The sequence below is a fragment of the Lucilia cuprina genome, chromosome 6, assembly GCF_022045245.1.
Source record: "Lucilia cuprina isolate Lc7/37 chromosome 6, ASM2204524v1, whole genome shotgun sequence".
Classification (NCBI taxonomy): Eukaryota; Metazoa; Arthropoda; class Insecta; order Diptera; family Calliphoridae; genus Lucilia; species Lucilia cuprina.
The window spans coordinates 62,094,857-62,120,964 of record NC_060954.1 but is presented as its reverse complement, the minus strand read 5'-3'; the positions used below and the strand labels follow the sequence as shown (position 1 = coordinate 62,120,964).

The 26,108-nt window shown below is 31.8% G+C and overlaps 4 protein-coding genes across 8 annotated transcripts; 1 reads left to right on the top strand and 3 right to left on the bottom strand.

Moving 5' to 3' along the window:
* Positions 1-511: 511 nt before the first annotated feature.
* Positions 512-3,012, top strand: LOC111683725. Its single transcript, XM_023445826.2, has 3 exons — positions 512-729; positions 814-1,619; positions 2,614-3,012. The coding sequence occupies exons 1-3, from the start codon at positions 645-647 to the stop codon at positions 2,764-2,766; spliced, it is 1,044 nt and encodes a 347-aa protein (XP_023301594.2). The 5' UTR covers positions 512-644; the 3' UTR covers positions 2,767-3,012.
* Positions 3,013-4,667: 1,655 nt separating this feature from the next.
* LOC111683734 (protein dopey-1 homolog) lies at positions 4,668-15,766 on the bottom strand. Of its 4 annotated transcripts, XM_046954616.1 has the most exons (14): positions 15,397-15,766; positions 14,910-14,970; positions 14,710-14,852; positions 14,446-14,627; positions 13,441-14,380; positions 13,058-13,368; positions 12,688-13,000; positions 11,655-12,534; positions 11,470-11,578; positions 10,261-11,398; positions 6,388-9,871; positions 6,127-6,322; positions 5,743-6,070; positions 4,668-5,678 (listed from the first exon to the last, which is right to left on the bottom strand). In XM_046954616.1, the coding sequence occupies exons 3-14, from the start codon at positions 14,839-14,841 to the stop codon at positions 5,457-5,459; spliced, it is 8,235 nt and encodes a 2,744-aa protein (XP_046810572.1). In that variant the 5' UTR covers positions 14,842-14,852; positions 14,910-14,970; positions 15,397-15,766; the 3' UTR covers positions 4,668-5,456. The 4 variants fall into 4 exon arrangements, with proteins under 4 accessions (XP_046810572.1, XP_023301609.2, XP_046810573.1 ...); XM_023445841.2 differs by having other exon boundaries at positions 14,710-14,970; XM_046954617.1 differs by having other exon boundaries at positions 10,288-11,398; positions 14,710-14,970.
* Positions 15,767-16,387: 621 nt separating this feature from the next.
* LOC111683730 (39S ribosomal protein L42, mitochondrial) lies at positions 16,388-16,897 on the bottom strand. The gene has a single exon (XM_023445834.2). The coding sequence runs from the start codon at positions 16,832-16,834 to the stop codon at positions 16,457-16,459; it is 378 nt and encodes a 125-aa protein (XP_023301602.2). The 5' UTR covers positions 16,835-16,897; the 3' UTR covers positions 16,388-16,456.
* Positions 16,898-19,131: 2,234 nt separating this feature from the next.
* LOC111683727 (23 kDa integral membrane protein) lies at positions 19,132-23,906 on the bottom strand. 2 transcript variants are annotated; one of them, XM_023445829.2, is made up of 5 exons: positions 23,683-23,906; positions 20,447-20,635; positions 20,063-20,380; positions 19,802-19,958; positions 19,132-19,523 (listed from the first exon to the last, which is right to left on the bottom strand). In XM_023445829.2, the coding sequence occupies exons 1-4, from the start codon at positions 23,755-23,757 to the stop codon at positions 19,809-19,811; spliced, it is 732 nt and encodes a 243-aa protein (XP_023301597.1). In that variant the 5' UTR covers positions 23,758-23,906; the 3' UTR covers positions 19,132-19,523; positions 19,802-19,808. The 2 variants fall into 2 exon arrangements, with proteins under 2 accessions (XP_023301597.1, XP_023301596.1); XM_023445828.2 differs by having other exon boundaries at positions 19,132-19,958; positions 23,683-23,901.
* Positions 23,907-26,108: the final 2,202 nt, after the last annotated feature.

Here is a 26,108-nt window from a genome sequence, read left to right as displayed (position 1 = left end):
AACTCGAAATGCTATCAAAACAAAGATATTTCAACGATTAACTATTTATGATGCTATAACATGGCAGTTTTATAACTTTAGCCACAAAAAAGGTGTTAATTGAAAAAACATTTATATTTAACAATGGTCAACGGGCTTTAAAACTGCAAGAAAGTTATTTGGCATAAAAAAGTTGAAACAAAATTATATTTAATAATTTTTCAAAATTGTCCTCACCAGTAGCAACGATTACTGCTGAATTCTCCCATAGCCCAAAACATTCAGCTAATCGTAGGGGAAGCCTTTGAAATAAATAAACAATACTACTATCAACTCATATACAAATTTAATAAAATATGATTAACTTTTAACATGTCTATGCTTCATATAACTTATAATTTCATACAAATTAAATTTAAATTAACTCTTATAACGGCTTTATTTAAGGTATGTTTCAAAAAATCTGGCAACTTTCATTCCTTGCCTTTTCAACGTTTTCTCTAAAAATCGCCACACCAACATTATTGTTTATTTTCGATAACTGGGTGTTTGCCATCTCTAAAAAAATGATTCTAAAAAAACTTTTGTGAAATATTTTTTTTTCTTCGAAGAAAAATACCAAATTTGCACCTGTACAAATAGTAAATGGCAACTTAATAATAATAATGAATAAATACAGAATTTGTGATTACTATTTATTTGCTATAATAATAAATTTGTGTTGTTTTCTAAGCTATGGCTACAGACACAGTAAGTTTCCATCAATAAATGTAAACTAAAGAAAAAAACTTGTTTTTAATGCGTATATGCACTTTCCATTTACCTTGTTTGCAGTACGACTGGAAGATAATTTGTGTGCAGATCGTTTTCTGGTTAAACTTTTCAAGGATCCCTCCATGACATTAAGAGAAGATCGTGATTCAGCTGCTATTATAACACAAGTATGGAACACGACCATGCCTGGGTCTTACTCTTCCAATAAGATACGCTACGATTGTGAATTCAAAGTACATAGTGATGAGCCAAATCGGCCACCCCGTGGCATTTATACCGTAATAACACGTTTAAAATTTCGTCATGATCCTGTGAAAAATAAATGCCTGGATTATATACAGTTTCGTAACGGTAATCGTTCACCCAGTGAACCTATTTGCAATGACATTTCCATAGATGGTCCAGCGGGACGTTTGATATTCGATCAGCGTAATCGAGATGTAAGCGTACTTATACACATTGATAAAAAACGTATGATTACGGAGCCACTGGAGTTGCGTATGGTGTTGACAGCTCATTCGGAATGTAAATATACGGGAGATTTTTTGTGTGAACCTACAAATCCATATACATGTATATCACGTTATTTTGTTCGTGACAACGTTACCAACTGTATGTATCCCTGTCGCGATGAAGTGTCCTGTTTTCATGATGCCATTACTTTGGAAGAGATTGATACAACAAATGTGGCCATATCGGCCATAACATCGTTGATATTCACAATGTTAGGTGTTGGATTTTGCATTTGGATCTGTTGGAAATATTGGAATTGTATAACTGTACAACAGCATGCCCACGAAGCTTCAGCGGTGACAAATCGTCAACGTCGCCAGCGTTCGCAGCAGCATAGAAGTAGTGGGCAAAGGGTAAGTTTAATATTTTTCTTTATTATCACTTTATTATCAATTACTATGGGGAATCACAAGTTCTTCGAAAATTATATAAATAAATCCATGAAAAATTTGAAAATTATTAAAATTCCTTTAAGTTCCATGAAAACTATGTTTTAAATGAGGGAATTATAGTCTGCAATTGTTTTAGTATGTAAATGAGTCTAAGAGCGGTTTTTTAAGTTGGCAATCAAAGGATTAATTTTAATTTAATCCCTTAATCCTTCACTTAAAGATTGGCGAAACTAGTTTAAGAACCGTTCTTGAACTAGTTTGTCAGTAAATTGAATTAATTTAAGTTTTATAACTTATAACCAGTGCAAGGATTTCTATGCAAATGCATGTTTGTAGTCAGTATCTCAAAATAACTTTTAACTAGTTTTCTTTTCGAATCAAAGATTTGTTGTTGCATATTTTTGCATATTTTGTTTTAAAAGCATATATTGTATATTTTGCTTTAAATTGCATATATTTTGCATATTTTTTAATTTTTCTAAAACAAATTCTTTTGTTTTCTCTGTATTTCATAATTTTACAACAAATTTGGTATTTACGTTCAAAATATTGGTCTTTAAGGTATCGGTTAAGTATCAATTTCTGAGTCTGTCCATCTGTGTATCCATTTTAAAAATATAACTTGATGAAATTTTGTTCTTGTATCTCTCTCACGACCATAATTCACTTAAAAACATTATAAGCGTATATTTTCAATTTTTTAGTGCATGAAAATCCTAGCCCTGCTTATAACTATTAAAAATTTGCGATAAATCATGGGTTCTTGAAAATTATTTAAAAATGACAACAACGTTCTAGAGAACGAGTTCTAAACGTAATGGCGACATCACGGATTTATTAAAAAAAAGATTTTTAAATAATTACAACACAAAATTGTTCTTGGAATATTTTTCATTATGCTGTATCCAGAACAGTTATAGTTTTTTTTTTAATTTTTATATATCTGATATTTTAGGACGTTCCCGTAATAGAATTACCTACGGCACCAACATTCAATACTGTTACAGCAGCTCCTGTTCTTAGTCTAGAAATGAATCATCAACAAACGGGCGAAGAAACACCTAAAGATCTACCGCCCAGTTATGAATCATTATTTCCCGATAGATAAATTTCAGTTACATTCAATAGCAACGAATTTACATTTACATGAAATGTGTTCAAAGTCTAAACACAAAAACAACAACAAATACTACTACTACTACTTCTACAAACGGAGAGTAATAAAAATCACTTACATCTATTTAGAATAATACATACATACAAACCCAACTAGTAAAGAAATTTCAAATAACGCACACATCATTATCTTCCGTTAAAAATGCCAGGTGCAAACAAAAACTAATTTTATTAAAAATAGATGGAGAAAAAAATGCAATTATTAACAAGTCAAATTATTTATTAAGCAGCCTTTACTACTACTCAATCAATTACTAAATGTACATATTAAAAATCAGAAGAAAAAAACTTTTAGTAGAATCTCGTAAAATATAAAAAAGTAAAAAAATACATATATATATAAATATAAAAAGACACATACAAAAGTTCGGCAAAATTCTACATTGTTTTGCCACTTAAAGCAACTTTACACAAAAAAATTACAAATAACTACAATCTCAATAAACTCGAAATAATTAAATGTGTGTGTTATAGTTATTTAAATTAAATTTAAGTTATATGTAAATATGTCTAAACTATATATACTATAAATGGTAGTTAAATATTTGTTTGTAGTTTGTCCAAGAAAATAAATTGAAAATATGTATTAAACATTTGTTATTGATCGATTCATATGTGTCCAAATGTGGTTCAAATTGTTTCCATACTTTTTATGTCGTTTTAACCAAAAGTGTAGACCTGAAACAAAAATCAATTAAAATTAGTTAATAGTTAAAAAAAAAATTATATAAAAATTATAAAAAAATCATTATTAAAACAAATGCATAAAATTAAATTTTAATATTTTTCTTTATTTATAAGATAATAGTTTTAATTGTTTTTTTTATTATTTGGAAAAATTGCTACTTTAGAAAAAAATCCCTTAACATTAGAATTGTATTTTTTTTTTGTTTTTCAGTATTTAAAGTTTAATTAAACATTCTTAAATGAAACAAAAATTGTATTTACTAGCATTTTAATTAAAGCAATAAATATTCTTTTATTTCATTTATATTTTTAATTATTATACTTTTTATTTGTTTCTTTTTTTTAAATTTTTTGTTGTTTTTTTTATAACATTTATTGAAATCGTCTAATATTGTATTTTTTTTAATTATTCTAACACTCCATAGTATTTAAATAAAATTTAACCAAAAATAACGAAAAAATTTGCATTTTTATTTAAAAAGTATCTTCCAATCACAGTCGTGTCGAATCGAAATTGAATCAAAATTTTCTTCTTTCAACAGTCCGCCATTAAAGTAGCTACATCGTTCCCACGACAATTGCTCCCTCTGCTGCGGAACGACCCGATTTTCAATCGGCCAAAGATTGTCAAATCAGCAACAGCTGTATCAACCGGAAGTTTTTTCCCCAGAGAAGAACATACAGTTACAGCCAACCTGTTACAACAACAAAGTAACTACATACTTACAAAAACGAACCGCAATGAACGATACGATACGACTTTTGTATAGAATTGATTTATTTTTTTCTGCGAATGCGCACCTTTTCTCGATCGTTGCAGAATAGGAGTGAAGATTAGTTTGTAAAGTTGATTGTTGAGGCCTCTAGTAGGTTAGTGCACTATCCATGGATAGTGCTTTAGTCTAGTAGACCAGAGGTAGTGGGCTATATTCCCACCTGAGGCACTGGTAAAGGAGCGCACAACAGGAACGATAAAGGCCTAGGTGTATTTCTTAGGATTTGATGTATATATGTACATCCTCCTTTCAATGTTACTATCTAAAGTTGATTGCTATAATAGAGTAGAGTCATCGCTTACCAACAACATTTCAGATGCAACATATTATTTTATATAAACATACTTTCTTTAAAATAAAGACATCGTTAACAGCTTTATTTGTGATAAGAACTTTATTTTTGTTTGAATAATATTCAATTTATTTAATATAATAATGTACAATAATAATATTTTTGTTTTGTAAGATTCACAGCAATAATAATAATAATAATAGTATAGTATGATGATAGCAAATATCTTAAATAATTACAGTTTTGTTTTTCTTTTTAATTTAATTGTTTTTTTTTCTTTATTAATAAATTTAAGTTTTCTTTGTTCCTTCAATGTTAATTTATATATTATTTATGCTGATCTTGTTTATTGAACCATTTTAATTAATAAGCTGCTGCGAAATGAGAGTCGTATCTGTTGTTTTTAAGCAGCTACTATAGATTTAGAACAATTAACGAAAAGAAAAAATATAATATAAACATTATGAGTAATTTCTGTTGTTGTCCATAGGCCACAGATAAACATTCGAGTTTTTAGACATAAAATGGAAGATGATTAGTCTCCGGTTTAGAATTAACAATTGCACCACGATTCAAAGAAGATGTCACGTTATGGACACAAGTCGAAGATGACAACGATAACGATGATGACGAGGAAAAAGCATGTTTCGATAGTGACATTAATGGCGAAGATGACGACAACAGCAGCGGAGACGTAGGCAATTTAAAACTAGTAAAAGATGAGCCCGTTACAAAACGACGTTTTGTAGAAAAGTGACAATTAGATGTTGTTGGTGTACTACTAAACTCATTGTTGTTTGTCGTTGAGAGTAGTATCGTGTCCTGCACCAAAGCTACTCCATTGGTTAGATGGGAGTACGACTCTTTTCACCTGGGTGTAGTACTAGTAGGCATTTTTTCCAAAAAGTCTTTGGATAGTATATCTTCAATTTCTTGCAAACAATTGTTGACTTCAGTATCAACATCAGCATGATTATGAGGATTAGGACAGGCCACACTTAGGGTAGAAAAGAAACCGTAAAGATCTTGCAATGAGTTTATTTGCTGGCAAGTAAGCATTAAATGTTTGCCTCGCTTAAAGTTTAAGGTCTGCAAAAAAATAAAATAATAAAATTAATATCTAAAAGAAACTCCTAATATTTATAATACTTACTGGAGAATGTACAGCATACTTCATATCCATTAATCTAGCTATACGCCTAATATGGGGTACGTATAGCGCCGACATTCCTATACTTTCCTCATTCACTACACCATTAGGTATAGGAGCTTTATCGCTCACATCAAATTCTGTGCCCACAAATGCCCAACGATACATTTGAAAGTGTGGCAGAAGAGTTGCTGGCAACACACAGCCCATTTCAAGAAGCTTTGATGCCTCAAGTTGTACTGAACGCCAGTAATAGATTTGACTTTGTGTTGACAGACCATTATTGGCAGCTGAAGAAGACCATGACGCATCCATACCAGAAACCATGCGACTGGAAAAAAACACAACTTTACAAATATTTTCTATCATAAACATAATCTTATTTACCTGACATCTTCTCCGTCACCTTTAAGTTCCTGCTCAAGGGATAGGAATACTTGCACCATTTCGGCAATAATTATAGGCCATAGGGAGGTCACGTGATCGGGTGACATACGCAGCAATAGTACCCGGAAACATAAAAATACCGCCGCTTGTACAGAGGGTACATTCGACAGCAAACGTAAGCTGTTGGCTAATTGTTCTGCAGAAGATACAAGTAGACTTTTTAGATAATATTGCACTTTATAACATTGTTCACTCTTTTACCTTGAATTTCAGGCATATACTTGTGATACTGATCAAATTCACTGCAAAATATAACAAAAGCCAAACGTTTTAATAGCATCGATCGTTGTTCATACTCTTGTTCCCGTGAGGTGAATATATTTAAGCTGCCAGTTTGTGTTAACGAAACACGACTCATCAATTCGCGGAACGTGGTATTGTCGTAAGTCATTAAACTGTCCATGATCTGTTTCCAGAATGGCAGGCATGTTATATCCATTTGAAAGAACGAAGTATCTAAGAGCAAGTCCATCATATCTTTGCGCCAAGCCTTACGTGTATACTGATAGCCACTCAATGAAGCCAACAGACTGGAGCAGGCATAAAACGAAGGAATATTACGAGTGGTATGATTCTTCAAGTATGGTGTTATATTGTAGAGAAGCGTGGTTATAATCGAAACGACTTTGTCTTTTTCTTGAGAACCGTAGGCCACATCCAGAAGGTTGGCAAGTATGGCAGCTAATACACTTTGAGCTTGTACGGAATACTTTTGAATGACACTAGTGCCTCCAGCACTGGAAGTGGACGTAGTATCGCCGTCGGTAACCATTGGTGTAATGTCTTCTTTGACGGCTAAATTACGCCTTAGCCAAGTTGTTTGTTCCAAACAAGAACCAGCTATATTGGACAATGAGTCAACCAGACGTGAAGTGACATCGTGCAAATCACGTATATCTTTTTTATCTTGGAACGGCATTTGAGGACAACGCTGAACGAATTCATTCAGTAACATAAGAAGTGTAAATTGTGCTGACGGAGTTAAAGAGAGGCCATCCTTTAAGAGAGCTAACAGAGAGGTCCAAGAGTCTCCCAACTGGGGAGCTGGAGCCGATTTCATATAGAAGTAGAACAATTCTAATGCCGACACCTCTATTTTTAAATTTGATGGTGGTCTGTGAATGGGTGGTGGAGATTTTACCACTTGATGTAGTGTTTGCACAAACGAATCCATGGGCATTACTCGTATACTGGAAACCAATGAAACTAGACTTAATTGTTCGGCACAAGCCTGAGGCATTGAATTCCTTTGATATTGTTGAGGTATTGTAAGATTTTTGTACTCATGAGCACATTTTTTGCGATGTTGTTCTCCCCGCTCTTGCCATGTTACGGCTATGGCTGCTAAAAAGTTGGCGCCATGATGTAGAGATATTGGCGAGAGGAATTCCATCAACTGTTGCTTTATCTGCCTAATTTGGCCCAAGTCACTGTCCCATATGGCAGCTACACTAGAAACTATACGCGGTAAATGAGAGAGCACTGCATTTCGAGCAGCCATTAGTTGTTGATTTTTGGGCGCCTGCACATCTGCCTGACTTGTGGTTGAACTAATCGATGTTACTCCGGCGGGCAGGAGAGAATGGACAATGCTGTTAAATAATTGTCCTGTATTGGAATTTTGTGATGCTATTGCACTTGTTTGTGGATAAGCCTGATTGAAAAGTTGCGACAGTGTTGTCTGTTGGGTGTTGTCCAGCAGGCAATAGTGACAGAGAACAGTAATAGCTTCCAGTTGCGAGATTACATAGTCAGGTGGCAATCCAACTTGGTCTTTCAATTTCATTTTAGTTAATTGATCTATATTATTGCACAACTGGTGTACCACACTGATGACAATATTAGTCAGAGAGCCAAAGTTAAAACAGTTCAAGGAGGATGTCACCAAGTCGGTCCAGTTGTGATGCAGTGGCTGTAAACGTTCATCCTGCAAGGCGCTTAAAATTGCAGACAAAAACATTGGCTGCTGACTGATGACACAGTTTGGTAAATATTTCACAGAACTCAGCGAAGGCTCGCCCGAGGTTAAGCGAGTAGGAGAAATACTGCCAGAATCTGTCGGTTCATTAGTGCCTGTTCCACTGGAGTCGTTTTTCAACAGTGTGACTTCGTACTCCAGTTTAATGACCACCATCAGAAGTCTCAATAACTGTATTTGAAACGCCTCAGCATGTAAGTTATCGTCTTGGGGATTGTTAAAGTTAATTATTTGCTCGGCCATGGTGGATCCTTGATAGTGATGGCCATAAGTGTTTACCGATGAATTCAAGCAATGTAAAATCACTTTTTGTAATTTACATCTGGCCATAAGATCGGCCAAGTAACAAGCTAAGCCCTTGCCCATGCCTTTGACAATTTCAATTAGTTCGGCACATATAAGGGTCAATAACTCAATACTTTCAAGCTGTACACGGCAATTACCCATAACATCAGCTCTAGTGGGAGGCTCACTTGCCGAATCGTGAGAGTCGACGTGGAAGAAGCCCCTGGCATAAAATAGGCACAATAGCAGCAAAACCTCCAAATGCATACAGCCTCTGTAGCTCTGAGCAAATTCTGATGTAGTTATGCTGCCCGCAAAACCTTTACCCGCTATACACTTGCGATGTCTTGTCAGTAGTTGTTTCAATGAGCCACTTGACAGTGAAGTTGTGATCGAAAGACACAAAAACGTGCGGGTATCACAGGATATAATGTTCCTTAAAGTGTGAAAGGCATACAGAGTTTGTTTCGTGTCATAGACGTTCATGTAGATTAACATATGATTTTGGTACAAAGGCAACAGCTTTTCATTTTGAAAACGTTTGGTCATGGAACTCTCAAATGATGTACAGCTTTTTGTAGATGATCTCTTGCTTGAGGCGTCTTGTTTGGCCAACTGCGATGTGGCTGATTGTCGTAGAATTTCCAAATTTTGTTTACTTTTCTCTATTGTTTCTGGCGTCAATTCCCACTCTTTATTGTGCGACTTTGCAGTAGTTTCCAAATTTAAAGTTTTTCTCTTTTCTTCGATATTTATGAACTTCGACGTGGAATCTTCCTCATCTTCAGCGCTTTCTTTTGCTATTTCGCCGGTAGTAAAACTATTGTTACTATCAGTGGATATTTTCGAAATACAACTCATACGTTTGCTGTCCATTTTCTCCTTGTGACCCAAGGGAGATTTGTTTGATTTTAGTTTTTTTATGCGGTTCTTGAGTTTCTTTTTGCGTTTTGTTATAGCTGTATCGCGTACTTGCTCTATAAGATCCTCCACAAATGACTCGACTTGACGTTCATCAGACTTGGAATCGAAATATTCTTCAGCCGCATGTGCATCATCTTCCAACTGATCCATTTCTAAGGAAAACGGCCCATGTTCGTCAGTGGTCGTAGAGGTTAAACTTGTATCACCTGGTGTTTTTTCCCTAGTCAAATGGTAAGTTTTGCGATTTTTAATGCGATCGTGTTGCGACAGTAGTTCAGTAACACTTTCTGTGTGTCCCACGTAACGCTTTAGATCCGATTTACTTTCATATTCGAACGTCTGTGTTATAGAATCATCTTTTTCAACGCTTGTTTCACGCTGTTCCGACTCTGAGTCGAAAATACTGCTGTCCGATTCATCGGTGTAGTCTTGATCAAATGCTGCATCATCATTTTCATCTTCCTCTAAGTCATCGGGATCCTCATCTTCCATTTGAGTCTTAAAGCACAAAATATAAGAAATTATATGATGAAAAGATGTCGGAAATGACGAACAAATAGTAATGTACAACAAACAATTTTAGCTTTGATTACATTAACAATAGATGAAACGAAATAATAGATAACGTGAGTGTAAATTTTTTTCTCAAATTAAAAAATTTTATATATTTTTTTTAATTTCAATCTGAGGTTCAGAAAAAGTTGTATAAATTAATTAAAACGTTTTATTGAAAAGAGCAATCTACATAAAACATTTCTACACTCATGTTTATAGTTGTTCTTATCAAACACACTCTAGATTTATAAAAATCTTCCTCCACCAGGAAATACACCTTTAACATTGTTGATCACATTAAATAAATATGTTTGTATGTTGTAATAACTCACCTCTTTTATATTTAATTTCTCCTTTACCTGTAGTGTTTCCGGTTCATGATCATCGTCAAAGTCCAACGAATTCTCCAAAGGATTTACAATTACCCCAATAGGGGTAGATGGTGGTACCGCCACATCTATGCCGCCGATATTTGGGGATGTTGAGGTGGATGCTGTTTGATCGCTTACAAAATTAGATGTTTTATTTTTACTGCTCAAAGCAACACCGAATATCTTCTTGTGGAAAGAACGTATGGGACTACGCTTCTTGTGGTGGCTGGTCGAATCCGTTATATAACGTATATTGCCATATTCCGAACTAACCGCATAAACATCTGCCTCAACGGAACTGTCTACATCAGTTGGATTGTTATTTTTACCATGACCATTTAACGAAGATGCTTTTGAATTTACATTGTCGTCACTGCCCTTTTGCAGAAGATGTATATGAACTATGCTAATGCGCTTGGTATTGGAGGCCAGTAAAATTTTATATAAAGGTTTAACCAAACGTGAAAGATCGCCTCTTAGTAAAGCCGATTGTAGCCACTTGGTAACACATGTTCGCACCGACATGTATGGCGGCAATGCCAAAGTGTCTAGAACCTTAAATTGTAGTTTTTCAAAACCTCTAGTTTGTTGTTTATCGCGTCCTAAGTGCCAAAGTAGCTCGTATTTTTTGAAACTTATTGATTCGCTTTCGCTTAGTTTTTCAATAGATGAACGCTGCACCAGAAATGTGGGTGCTACACACATCATATGCACATCGGTAGCTCTGTCACTGTTATAGGCACTTAGAGCCGTTGTTTGTAACTTCTCTTGCTTACGGCCGTGTTGGAGACGTTTAGTTTCTGACATTTCGTATGCTGCGCTAAAATGTTGTTGCATTGTTTTTGCAAACATTCGATTGTCAATAATACGTTCCACTAAGCCACTTTCCAAGCAGTTGTGCAGTTGATAGAGTAAAGCACATACTTGTGTGTTATCGACTTCATGTTCTCCTAAATAGTCCCATAGTTTGGAGGTTAATAATTGAAAAACTTTTGTGTGTCGTTCAATATAATGAACATGGCCAAATTTTAGTAGGGGGAGCATTACAACAAATGTTACTCCAGGACTTGTAGTGTGTTCGATTTGAGATTTCAATAAGCTAAAATATTCAATAAAAAGTTAAAATTAGAAACCATATTTATATTAATAGGCAGATGATGGGATTTTTACCTTATTAGATCAAATAGCGTAGTAATTGATGAAAGTTGTAGTTCTTTGTCGTTTTGGGTATAGCAGGCGACAATACATAGAACTTTTAACCAACTGGGCAAATCATTTTCTATAGTAATTGAATAAGTAAATGAAATGTATTTTTGTTAAAAACATATTTTGAAAACTTTTTCTCAACAACTTACCATTCTTTTCCAAAGTTATATTCTTATTACAATTTGGAAATGTTGACATTTCCACCAATAAATTAACGGATAATTTAATGGCTTGCCTTAGTGATGGTGACAACTGCAACTGCAACAGTGTCTGTAGTCTTTTTTTAGTCAATTCATCAATTTCATAAGAATTCTCTTCGACATCTCCGTTTTCACTGCCATCGGTGTTTTCGCTTTGAGCATCATTGAGGGAACGATTTAATAATGTGTGTAATTGCTTAGATCTGTTAACTACATGTATTTTAAGAGTTTCAAATAGATTATCAATATCTAAAATGCGACATGGATTTATATCTTCGTAGACTTGCTCATGTTTGAAAATGTTTTCAACATTGGGTAGTTTATTTTCCGCCTCCAAGGTATCTTGATTTTGAACTTGTACCTTCACAAAGCATTTGCTTGATTTTAGTTGCGTTGTGATCTGTAGAACTTTATGACTCAAGTAAACTTCGAAAAATATTTCATATTGTTTTATACATTTCTCCAGTATGGTGGATGTAGCCGAAGCTTCCTGTTGCTGCAAATCGTCCTGTTGGTTGCAAATGTCTTGATAATTAAAAATAAAGCCCTCTGCGTGCTGCTTTGAAGGTTGCTCTAAAGGAGCACTTTTTGGTTCGTCATCTTGAAACTCGTAGTCTGGTGTATCGACAGGATCATTATAGGAGTGCTTGGAATCCCTAATGGATGACGATGACTTGTCGTGTGTAATTGAAAGTTCTTGAGGCCGAACTTTTTTTGGACTCATGCGTAAACGATTGGCTTTAGCTTTTATTTTTTTAATGCTAGTTGGAGTGTCTAAATCTGATGATGATTGCCGTGGATCTATTAACTGGCCAGTATCGGGACAAATCTATAAATTGGAACATTGAAATAATTATTCAACCAAAAAAAGTTTTTATCAATTAAAGAAGATTGTTTTGTTTTAAGGTTAAGGAAAAAACGATTGAAACATCAATCAAGAATATTTTCAACTCGACGATTACAGTGTGTAACATTAACTTACCTCTTTGTCTAGTTCAGAAAGTTTTGAGAATGACTTTGCCTTTTTCTTTTTAGTGGGACTTTTGCGTTCCATATGTTGATTCGAATTTGATCGACGAATATGTTCCTCGTCGCGAGCTGATGTCATTGATTTGTTCATATTTTCAGGATTAGCGAATTGGTCAAGTTTTGAATCCGATTTACTTTTTTCTAAAGCATTTGCTCCCAATATCGCCGATATAGGTTGAGCTCTAGTTGAGCTATTGTCAGCTTTTTCATTGTCACTAGATTTGTAGCCTTGTTGAGAATTACGAGGCATTAGTTTAATGGGACTTCTGTAAAAAAGAGTTTTTTTATTTTAAAAATATATTAATTTGTTCGGAATAACTTACGTTATCATGGGTTGTACTCTAGAGACAATTTTCATGCAGAGTTTCAGAGAAGCCGTTACTTCATCATTGGTTAGATTTTCCAGATGCACCGTTAGCATTTGCGTTATGGCCAGAAATACTTTAGGCAAATAGATGCGGGTTGTCTCGTTATACATTTCTAAAGAAATAGTTTCCAATAGAAACTCGGTAAGATAGCAAATCTCCACCAGACTGGGATCGCCAGAGCCTACAACACATTGAAAACGCTGATCGTTGCTGATCGAGCGATTGTAAGACTTTTTCGATGAATCTCCGTTATTAACCTTTTTGGTCTTTAAATATTGAAAATTAAAATATTACAGTAAATCCGTTTAAATTTGCTACTTTGTCTTAATGAAATTTACCTTTTTACATGATTTTTCAAACATCGTTGTCATAAAACTCCAGATATATGCTGGATCAAAGGTGGCAAAAAGCAAATTTGAAGATTTTATAACTTCAACATTGCCATTGGACAAGGACATAGTGCGTATTATATCGCATAGCACATAATCCAAAACTGCACTGCCTATTTCGGCTTTATCCAACAAGGAAACCATTATCCGATATGGTTTTAAATCGACCGGCGAACATTGTAAACTAAATTTCAAGGTGGAAATTAAGGCTTGTATGACAACATGTCTCGAATGCTGTTCAAAATAAGTTTTCGTCTGTTCTGCTCCATCGGTAGTAGTTATGACAGGAACGTCCTCGTAAGTAGGAGAATTTTTCATAACTTCTGAACCCAGCAGCCATGAATACAAGCGTCTATTTAATGACATATCACGCCTTAAAATGGTATGCAAACCATTTGTGACCAGCTTTATTAAGTCCATCTCCGACAAGAGTTTCGTATGCATGGGAAAACCGAGCAATAGAAATTCTAAAGTGTTCCTCTGAACCAAAATCAAAGTGTCATTTAGACAAGCACACAGACCTGACATCATAATATCACGATTGTGGCCCATAACGTAAATTTGTTCTTGCATTGTTGTACGTTTGTTAAAATGTTCCAGTAGATACGAAATGGCTGGTAAACGAACAGAAGCATTTGTGGCCACACACTCCCAAAGGACGGTATAAAAATGTGTTGGATTAACGGCAGTGCACACTTGTGTCAGTAGTGAACTGGTGCGTTCGAAATGATCTAAGCCACATTCATAACCGGGTAAGACACCACTCAAAAACCCACTTAAGGCAGGTCGAAGTTTTTCACCCAAGGGCACAAAGTATGTTTCATAGATGCCCAAAAGGGCTGGTCGGACATTCATGGCAGCATAACCAAGTAACGGAAATAAACCCGAGCTGATGAAAATTTAAGAAAATAAATTTGTTATACAGTTTTTGTATATTAAATTTAATTTATTTACCTGTATATAAATAATTCTGTGGCCAAACGCTCTGGGCCCGTTTTGCCAAATATTACCGCATAAGTTTCCAAAGCTTTTAGATGTACACCCGAGGGCAAAGCTGGATGCATACATTGTGCCAAACGTTTGGATATTTTAATACGTCTTGGAATAATTTGATACTGCGTATTACTAGATATAGCCTGATACGAAAAGTTGACAAATATTTTAAAATAAGAATTGAGAGTGATACTTAAAATCCTATAACCACCACCACTCACTCACCTTACTTAGTTTTCCCAGGGCCGATATGAGATCAGCCCATTCCGAGGAATATTCAAAATTTCTCAAGGCCTTATCTATGTTAGACATGTAATTTCGATATTTGGCTTCCGCCATAAGTTTTTTCTCTTCCATTAAAACATCAGCCGACTCCATGATGACGACCAAAAGACGACGGCTGATGTTGACTCAAAAATAATCAGTATTTGGTTTTTTGTTGTTGTTTGTTCTTCTACGTCGCTTTATTTGTATTTGCTGTTGTTACTTAAAAGATACAACAGAAAAAAAATTATTTATTTTTACAATTACATGAGAATAATAATGGAAAAATAATTTTAACACAACCACAAAATAATATAAAAAAGAAAGAAAACTACATAAACTTTTAAATCAAGAGTCTAGAGTGAAAAAATTAAGAATGGTTGATTGGTGTTTTTGTTTTTTTTTTTTTTTAATTTTATTTCTTCATGTCGTTGGGGTACACCAGCCAGTATACACCACCGCCACCACCACCGCGTTTGTCCAAAAGGGGATTTTCTTCATACATAATTGATTATGAGTAAATTGACAAATGTTATACGTAAAAAATTAAGATAACAGAACAATTAAAAATTTATTTTTGGAATTTTATCACTTTTATATCATTTTCGTAACATTTTTAAAACATTTTATAATGTATTTTTTTATTACTTGTCCTTCAACTCCTTGTTTTTGTTATTTTTTATGTTGTCTGCTAGTCTATATAATTTTCTTTTTTTTCGTTTTTTCTCATCCAATTTGTATGTAAACATTCAACTGCTGACGCATAACTTTATCCCTTTGTTATTGTTGTTGTAGTTTTCATTATTATTATTGAATAAATTTGATAATTCGATTGACTTTGATTTCACTGCATATTTTTTTATTTCCATATATAAATTATTGTGCACTAAATATCTGTTGTATACTTTTCATAATTAAAGAACATTATTGAATAGATTCTTTGTGTTTTCACTTTTAATTTTTTGAGAAAAATTTGCAAATGTCGAAATAAAAAATACAACTGAATAATGTTCCCAGACTAACGGAATAAATGTAATTATTTAATGCTGGCCAGACTGTTAATAAAACTAGGCAATGGCAAATATTATGTTTTATTCGATTTTAAATAGCCGTTACAATTTAAAATAAAACACAATTTCATATATTACAAACAGCATTATTATTCAGTTTTTTGTTAGAAACCAACGTATTGTAAATATATAACAATTTCAAAATAAAAAATAATTAAACATTTTTTGCTATTGTACTTAGTAGACAAAAAATCTCTGTATTTAATTAAGTTCAATATTTCAAAAGTTATCGAATAGAAAATTTGGTTAGTGAAAGTAAGTATTATATTAATAATTATCCTAAACAATTATGTGACTACTTTATTTATTTTGTATATTTCATATATTTAATATTTTTTTCAAATTTGGATTCATTTCTTCGAAAATCAAATTGTTGAGCCAAAGATCAAATAAGCGATTTTTTAGTTGACTTTAAAAATAAAAAACAGTCTGGCAACACCTAATTTTTTAATTTCAAGTGACATTTACAGAGGCATTTAATTTTAAAAATAATTAATAAGACAGCTTTTATTATTAAATATTTTAATAAAAAATAAATAAATTTGTAAATAAAAAGAAAACTCTATAACTTTTCTTTGGATACTTTAAATAATATTTATTAATCCGTTCAAACTTAACACAACACAGAATTTCTTACATTACAAATACGGTCTATCCATTGGAGTAGTTTTTGCTCTCTTATCGCGGGAACGTGGAAACCATCTGTGTTTGGTTGTGTGTGTAAGACGCATGAGTTCCTCGCGAGCTACCTCTGGTCTCTTTTCCTTGAAAGCACTCATAGCACTTCCGATGGCCTCATCCTTAATTAGAGATGCTGATTGTGTTTCAGATGCGACTGGTAGCGGCTTGGTGCACTCATAAGGAAAATCGGGCTCTGGGTGCCAGGCAACGATTGTTTTACCATTAGTTGATACAGCTACAGCTTCCACTAAATTACGTCCTCCAATGGCATTTTTGTTTATAGCCAATTTTATGGAATTTGTAGAAAATCCACGCAAGAAACGTGTAGCCGACATTTTTCCAGTTGTTTTGTAATGTTTTTTCTTCTGTTGTCCCCCCACTAAACAGCTGTTTGTTTAAGTGTTGTTTAAAATAGTAGTAATTGTTATATATAAAAGCTGAATTTTATGAAAATATCTGCAGAATGTGCAATTCGAGTCGCTGCTTTTACTTCAAACACTGTGTTTGTAGCAAACACGAGATATGAAAAATACATTGCTGTTTGACAAACCAGCCAATGGCACCAAAATAATTTGATCGCCTGACAAACCGCTAGGAAAATGTCGATACAAAGTATAGTTTACTTTGTGCAGCCGATTTCGAAAAGAAATTCTTCCAGGATTTTTTTATTATTTAAATGCCTAAAAACTCTAAAAAACAATAAATATTCATCGATCGATTGTGCTGATAGGAAACTTATCGAAAGCATGTCTGACAGAATTATTGAAAGTTTAGATTAAGAAGATATCATGGGTCTTGAGAAAATTGATTTCAACAGGTTCGTAAAATGTTATTATGGAAATTATAAAGGGAAATTCTCACGAAGGTGAAGGGTATAAAAATAATGAGTTGAATAATAATTCTCGTGATTTTAAAAATATTGTGAAAATGGGTTGTATAACGTGAGAAATAAACAAAATAGTATTCGTTAAATTTCTTCTCTAATACACAATTCTGATTTTTAAAATATTTCTTTTCAAAATTGCACTTTTTATTTAATATTTAAAATCGTTCAAAATTTAAAAATATAGACGACTTTAAGCCGCCTCCCACGTATTTAGTTCTTGCCGCCGTTACCTGAATAGTTGACGTCGTTAATACTGGCGCCAAACTACCGTTAGTTTTTCGGCGTGTGTTTATAAAGTGTTTTGTATATAATTTTTTAAAGAACTTTTAAAAATTGTGTTAATAGTTTAATTATTAACTTTTCAGTGCTGTGTTTGTAGATATTAATTCTTAAGAGTGCGTAAATCGTTTAATTTTCATGAAATACATACATATTTACATATATGTATATGATATTAGAAAGTGTTCCTATATTAACATTATTGTTTGTGAATTTTCATATTATTGACTAGCCAGTGGGTCCACTTATTAATTATTTTGTTTATTGTTTGGCAGACTGTGGAAATGTACATATCTGGAACGTGTCAGTAAATGTTGTAAGAACGAAGGTTGTTGTTGTAACAGGTTGGCAGGATGTTCTGCCTGGGGAAAAAACTTCCGGTAGATGCAGCTATTGCAGAGTTGACAATCTTTGGCCGATTTAGAATCAGGTCGTTCCGGAGCGGAGATCCAATTGTCGTGGGGACGAAAAACGAAGGTTGTCCTATCTGGTACAAAAGGCTGTAGGAAATTTGTGTTGGATACAGTGACGCATATTATAGTATGACAATGTGCAGGGAATCACTTTCTTCTTTGAAAAATATAAATTCTTTAGTTCTTTTAATTCTTTGGAGACCTAGAATGTGTTGCTACTTTTAAGAACTTTATTTCATCACGGCAAGATTGTCGTGTATGTACTCATATAATAGCATCCTATAGATATCGGAACACTAAAAGTGAAACAATTGCAATTTGATTAAAAAATCAATGAATCAGTGAATTTAATTAAAATATCGATATCAGAAAACAGTTTTAACATGAATAACCGTTCCCACGACAATTGGATCTTCGCTCGGCCAAAGATTGTCAACCCAGCGACAGCTGTATCAACCGAAAGTTTTTTTCCCCAGGAAAGAACTATTGGCCACATTCGAGCTGTTACAACAACAACAACATGAATAACATTCCGGCTAGATGTACACATAAATAAATGGGGTAAGTTTTTTAAAATAACCATGTATTAATTATTTAATTATGTTTAATAATAAAACAAAACTTTAAAAGTATTTATTATATGGCGTTTCCCATGAGAAGATCTTCTTAATTCTTAGTACAGTTGTTTTCCGGTTTAAGAAATACTGAGATTAGTGAATTCGGTATTTAACGAACTTGGGTTTTTTCCATTGAGTACCTTATAGTATTACAAATGAATGAATTTAGTTCTCGATATAAAAAAAGATTTCTTGCCATATTTTTTATCATAAAATCATAGAAAAATTGTTATTCCGTTTAACGAATTTTTCGTCCTTATGAATATTCCAGAAATTCTTGGAAACCATTGTACCTATAATGTATTATTATATCAATTTCAAATTAAGGGTTTAAAAAACCAATTTTGTATGGAAATTTTATTTTATAAACCTTTTGCCAAATATTAAGATTTATTAATAAGACTTTTAATCTTTGTGGACAATAAAAATGCAGATAGTTAAAAACAATTTATTTTTGAAAAATTTATTTTTTTTATATAATATAAATTAATTTAATGATAAGCTTATTATTGGTTTCCAAACAATGACTTAAACAATAACAAGAGTAGAGGTAGAAAATATTTTTCTTTTAATTGCTTTTTTAATAATTTAAAGTCTACAAGTTAAAAGCCATAATATAATTTAAAAAAAGTTAAATTAATAGCATACTTTTCATTATTTTTATTTTGTTATTAATTGTTGCGTTTAGAACAGCTTAATATGACTTCTTAGGACGAATCTTTTAAATAGTTGGTATGTTTGTTTTAGTATATTTCCAAACACACACACCCTCATATACAAAGGTAAACTCTTGATAAAGGACTAAATAAATTATACGTGCTAATATTTCCTAAAATTATTAAACAAAACAAAATAAATCGTTAAAATCTCGAACAAGTTAGAAAATATAAAAATTAGGCCATTAAAGTTGTTAGTTTTTTTTGTCACATTTTGTGTTTTATAGCAACAGGACAATTTACTGGACTAGTTGTACGTATGTATAAATAAATGTTTGTGTGATAATTTGGTAAGGTGGTCATTAGTTCAATTTTTTTCTTCTTTTGGTTGTAGTTAATGTTGTTAGCGTTTTTCTAAACATAGACGATGACGCAGTTCAATATTTCTTACCAATCATTTATTTGTTTCGTTCGTGTCGTATGGTGGAAGCTAAATAACATGCTAATATAATGCCCAATATTTGTATGAAGGCAATGCCAATGCCCACTCCAATCAATATAATGGCATTTTTCTCTATGCGCTCTTTTAGTTTTCCAACGCAACCCTCCTAAAAATAATAGTATTAATATAAAATAACACACATGAATATAATGCGTTCAAAATAAATAAATCAAACATTTAAAGATAACACTTTTCTAATTACAAAATTACCTGATAATATTTATCCTTTCCCAAAGCAGGCGATTCCGTGCAATGTCCCACATTTTGTTCAATATATTGGGGACGACAACAGCTGGGAGGCAAAGTTTTATTTGCACTCATGGTACGCCAGTCCGAAGGATTGTCCACACCACAACACATTAATTTGCGTTGTATATTATCCCAAGCCATGGTATCCTCTTGATTAGAACGTTTTATAGAATCTTGTAGTGAGTTTTTAATCATCATTTCCAAGTCATTCTTAAAGACACTGGCCGCTATGCCCACAGCAAGTTCAATAATAAATATAATGGCCAATAGAAGAGCATACTAATGTAATAAACATATAGTGAAGATATTAATTGATATGTTAATATTAAATAATTAAACACTTACCGCCAAAAGTAAAGTCGGAGACTCCTTGATGGCACCAAAGCAACCCAACGAGGCTATAACGAATATAATTAAACCGGTTACAATTAAAACTATTGGCGGTGCAGTAACTTTCCCCTCTATGAAGTGATTAAATTCATTGACATCAGCTAAAACCACAGATCCGGCTATTAAAATACCCAAGCCCGATATCTGAAATATAGAAGGAATAAAAAATTTAATAAATTTTAAAAATATAATTTAAAAATTGTTTAACTAGAACTTTAAACGATAGATAAACCTATTTATGAACTTTTTCAGAGATTGAACTTTTAGGGATTTCATAATTATTAATTTATTCCCGGTTCAGACAGGCAAACTTTTCTTGGAAAACTTTTGATATTTGTGTGTGACAGAAAGATAAGGAAATATCAACCATCTCTTTCTCTTACACACAAAATCAATAGTTCCCCTGTGTAAACCGGCACTTAGTGACTCGATTCGGTTAAATTTTCTGTTCATTTCTCTTTCCCCTTTTTAACTTATAATGATGCATTATTTGTCTTAACCTTAACCTAAATAGTTCAGATTCATAAGAGCGTGATAATTCATTCAAACCTTTAGAAAATTCAATGTTATTTTTATATTTCCATAATAAATTTAAACATTTCTTTTGACTTTTCATTGCCACTTTTCAATAAATTTGATTTAATTTTGCTTAAGACTCAAATTATTCATTAACCTTACAGACATGCACGATTTAATGTAATTTTCTTATTAAATTTTGGAAAAACCATTAGATCATATTTATAATTTATGGTTTATTTATTATTATTTTTTTCATTTGCATGAGGTTTTACTTTTTTCTATTTATTTATCCTTAGGACAAATCTAATCGTCTAATTTAGGACATTGTACTTACAGCTTAATGAATAAAATTATAATAACAAATGTAGAATTTTATATGAATGAACATGTCAGTTAAAAGAACATGTGAAAATGTATATCGTCTTCTTCTGTACAACAAGGAATAGTGCATTATTGCTATTAAAATTTTACTAACAAATGGATTAGAATATCTACTAGAATATAACTAAGGAGACGTAAACTCATTTAGATCTTTTCAAAATACCGAATGCAATTAATTTCATTTAATACTAAAACCGAAAATTGAATACATATTTGTAATCCCCCCAAACCTGTTAAATATAAAGTTTTGTTGTGGAAAAGGGAAAAAAGTGGCACACATTACTCCATCCATTCTTATGCTCACTTAGGCGGCAATAATCACATTAAAAAGTTTTTTAAAATTATACCCTAGTCCTTTTCAAATTCAAGGGACGATATGCACTTAATGTCATTAGTAACTATTTATTTAATTTAAATAAAATAAACAGTGAAAAGCTTTAAGGACATTTAATTGGATGTGTTAATAAAAAATGGGGTTGATGTCAAAATAAAAAAGAAACAAATACTATAAAAAAATATATTTTCCATTCGTAATGATTTCTTTTTAAATAAACTAATGATAGACATATAGATTAAAGTGCTCCAAGTTAATTCAAATTGAATTAGAATTGAACCAAAGTGGAATAAAATCAATTAATAAAAAATGTTTTATTAGAATTCTTTTATTTTCCCTTTAGAACTCCAATCACCCTTTTCTTAGAAACTGCCTCTACGGTAGGTAATTACTTGGTGTTCTAGTTGGTGCAATAGATAGATTGGTGGAGTACAATAGGCCCGATAGAGGCCTCTCTACCATCAATCTAATTCAATATTTTTAACTATTTGTCATGAGAATTTTTGTTTATGACTATATGTACATTGATATGAACTAAGCATCGGTGGAATTACTTTTAATTTTATCGCATAATTATCTAAAGCGTGGGAGCGATATTTAGTCTATATTTTTAAATGTTATGTTGTGTTCTAAAAACATCCCAGCAAAAACTCGGTAATAGGTTGTACTTCCATAACCACTTACTTGCCGTCTGCATTACTTTGAAGTACTCGAGTAATGACTTTCTTTAAATCTGATATAGAAGTACTTTATTTTTGGCTTTGTCATTTTGTTTGCACATTTTAAGAATTATGTTTTATAAAAAAGAAAATAACATTAACTTTGTATCTGAAAACTATTATTTGACGCGCAATAAAATATCTATGCAGTGGTGCAGTGAGTAGAATATTTAACTAACAAACCGAAGTCACTGGTTCGTATTCTCACTGGATGCTTTTTATTATTAAAAACAAAACCACTTACTTAACACATTTGTAAGTAAAATATACTTCTTTAACTACTTATTTGTAAGCGAGCGTAGAAGTACTTGCCTCCAATGACATCACCGTGTTAAAATAATGTGTTAAAAGAAGTGTATGAAAAATTATGGTTATCAAACCGATGGGAATGAAGTTCGACGGAAGATTATTTTACTTATCAAATCTTGTACTATATCCTAGAGCCTTTAGAATATTGAGGAGATCTTCACTGCACTGTTATAACATCTCAAATTAGACATCTTGGGGCTAACGTATGAGATCAGGGTAGTGCAGATCAATAATTTAGAAAAGTTCAATTTTATTTCTGAATTTAAATGTAACTTTAATAATAACTCAAACTATTACAGTTCCATTTATATGTCAGTTTTAGTATTTACTTCATTTGAAAGGTGCCACTCCTACTATTGCTAGGTAATCGTCAATAAGAACATAAGTCCTGCCGCATAATTATGTATAAAGTGATAAATATGTAAATTCTACACGGTTTTGTTGGATTTGAATCAAATTTCATATAAGTAATGTTGAAAAATTGTCGCATTTAAGTTTTCAATTAGGACAAATTAAAATTAAAATTCCCAAGCTTTCTGCCGCACAGCAAACATCAGTTAATTTTTTTCTTTTGTTGCAAGTAATCAAAATTTTTCCAAAAAATTATATTTTTCCGAATTTGATTTAAAATTTACAAAAATTTTCAGATCAATTTTAAATATTTGGTAGGAAACTGACAGGGTTTTAATGTGTTCTATATATTTCAACCCCCTGAGATTGTTATGAAAATTTTCACTTAACTTTAGTTTGCGAGATATTAACGTTTTTAATGACAATTTTTAAACTCAGTGGAAGTACATAGGAACTAGCTATTTTTATTAAAAAAGTTCGATTTTGTTGACTTGTGTACTTTAAATATTTTTTTTATAATATTTACAATGCTTTTAATATTATTAAATATCACCATCACAATTGTTTAAAATACTTACAGCGAAAACTATATTAAATGCAAATAATATGTATTTAATCAAACTCATACCACAAGAACGCATTTTAAATTTCATTTGGAATAAAATGTATTTATTAAAAACGAAACTATTATTTTTTTAATGAAAAAACTGTTTTCGTGTAATATTTTCAAATCAAACTTTTTTCTATATGAAAAAAAGTTTATTTAATTATTCTACCGTTTAAAACGTCTATTCAAAATAGCGGCTCAAATAGAACTGACCAAAGTTGAACAATACGATTAACGACCAAAGTTGCGTTAGTGGCCACAACACAACCTGTAACGAGGTCGTTATACACATTTCTTTCCAACAGAGAGAAACAATGAAATCAACACGAAACTAAAACTCCTGGCAAAAGGGTAGGAAGAAGTTATGAAGTTTCTTGCTTTCTTTCTTACTTAAAAAGAACTCGACTATTCTAAAGTATTTTCTTTAAAAGGAAACTGTCAATATTATTTTGTGAAAAAAAAGAAAAACAACAGCACCGACCTAATTTTGTTTTTCTAAAAAAGTAGAAAAAAAAACAAGAACATCAAAAATGTTAATGTACATTTATTTTTGTTAACTTTAGTATGTATATGTTATTTATGTTTATAAGGATTTTGACATTTGATTACTTCTAATAATAATAATAACGCAAACACCTTTAAATCCGCTGTAACTCATTGTGATTAAAATGAAAATCTTTTTTCCCTTTTTCCGCCGTTTATTTTCTAGCGAAATTCTTTAACATAAATATAATTTAGTCATTTATAAAGGAGTGTATTACTACGACTATTTTGCTTAAGTTCAATGGAAATATTAAAATTTCTCTATATATATATTTAGAAACATGTTAAGTTTCACTTTTAATATTGCTTTTAATTATGGAGTACAGTTCGCAAAAAAACAATTACCATCTCACTCACTCACTCTTTCTCATATCTAGAATATTTACATTTGTAATTATTGTAAAGGTGTCGATGACCTCTTTTGTTATAATAGTTGTTGTTTGTTTTACACAATTTGTACTGAATAAATCATTTTTTTTATATGGAAAATGAAATTTGACCTGTTAATATTAAGGTTGCGTTTAAATGTATTATTAAAGTGTTGTTCAACTAAAAATTATACTATACATAGGCCTTTTGTCCAGATTTAAATAATATCTTACAAAGAAATTGAAGTAATTAGTCAAAATTTAAATATAACAGCATGATGATATAGCAATTTTTGTTGAGAATAGATTCTTCTAAATTTTGTTGAAGTTTATTTTTTCGTATCATTAGTTATTTTCGAGCTATGGTTCTTCATGGTAATGTTTTTAAATCTTAATATTTTATTCGAAGACGTACACTGAAAAAAATCCATGCCTAATATATATACGAAAAATGTCGTACATTGTACGAATCGTTCGTTGTTTCGCACCACAAAATTTGTTTCGTAATATATACGAAATTGTACGAAATATTTTCGTATAATGCAAAATATTCTTGAAAAAATTTATTTACATAAATTGAAAAAAGGGAATTTTAAATAAATATGGTAAAATTTACGAAATATTAATTTATTCAAACATTTTTGTTCATTTTAAAATAAATTTTCTAATTTTGGTTCAAAATTATTCTCCACACGAATTTTCAACTTTTTTTTTATGAAAATAATTCGAGAATAATATTATACTTTTTCTTACATTTTATAAAAATGTTGTAGTTTTATTAAATCATAATATAATTAATATCATTATAATTAATTTTGCTAAAATTTAAGAAAAAAATATTACGAAAGGTTTTCGTACTTTCGTAAAAATAGAAAAGGGCTTTATTAAATAATATTTCGTATTATACACGAAATTTTTGTAAATATTACGAAAATAGAAGTTACGAAATTTTTTTTTTCGTAAAGTTGAGCATGGATTATTTTCAGTGTAGTATGTATAAGCAAAATATTCGCAAAATATAAAGAAGATTTCTATCAACTTTCATTTAGCTATTTGAAATGTCTTAGTTTGACAAATGTTTCGACCATTTTTTTTAAAGTAATAACAAAATTGTGAAGAAGTTTTTGAGATTTTTTTTATGCTGTGCATTGTGTTGGAACTAGAAAATAGGTTGTGGGAGAGGGATAGAAGGAGTAGTGTTTGTTGACATTTGATTTACATTTTTTACATCGAAATTAGCAGGAAATACTTCTACAGGAAGTTTCTGTGTAATGACCGATCGACCACAAATGGGTGTATTCTTGATGAAAGTCGTGCGTTGGGTAAAATATGCGGGTATCGGGAACTAATGTTTAAAAATAGTTGAAGTCGCTAAAGTAAATTTTAGGAGCATTTGAGGGGAAGTAATCTTCACTTTTGAATGAAATTTTTACGGGAATCGAAAAACCTACTTTTCAGATTTATAAATTAAATTGTATAAATTAAA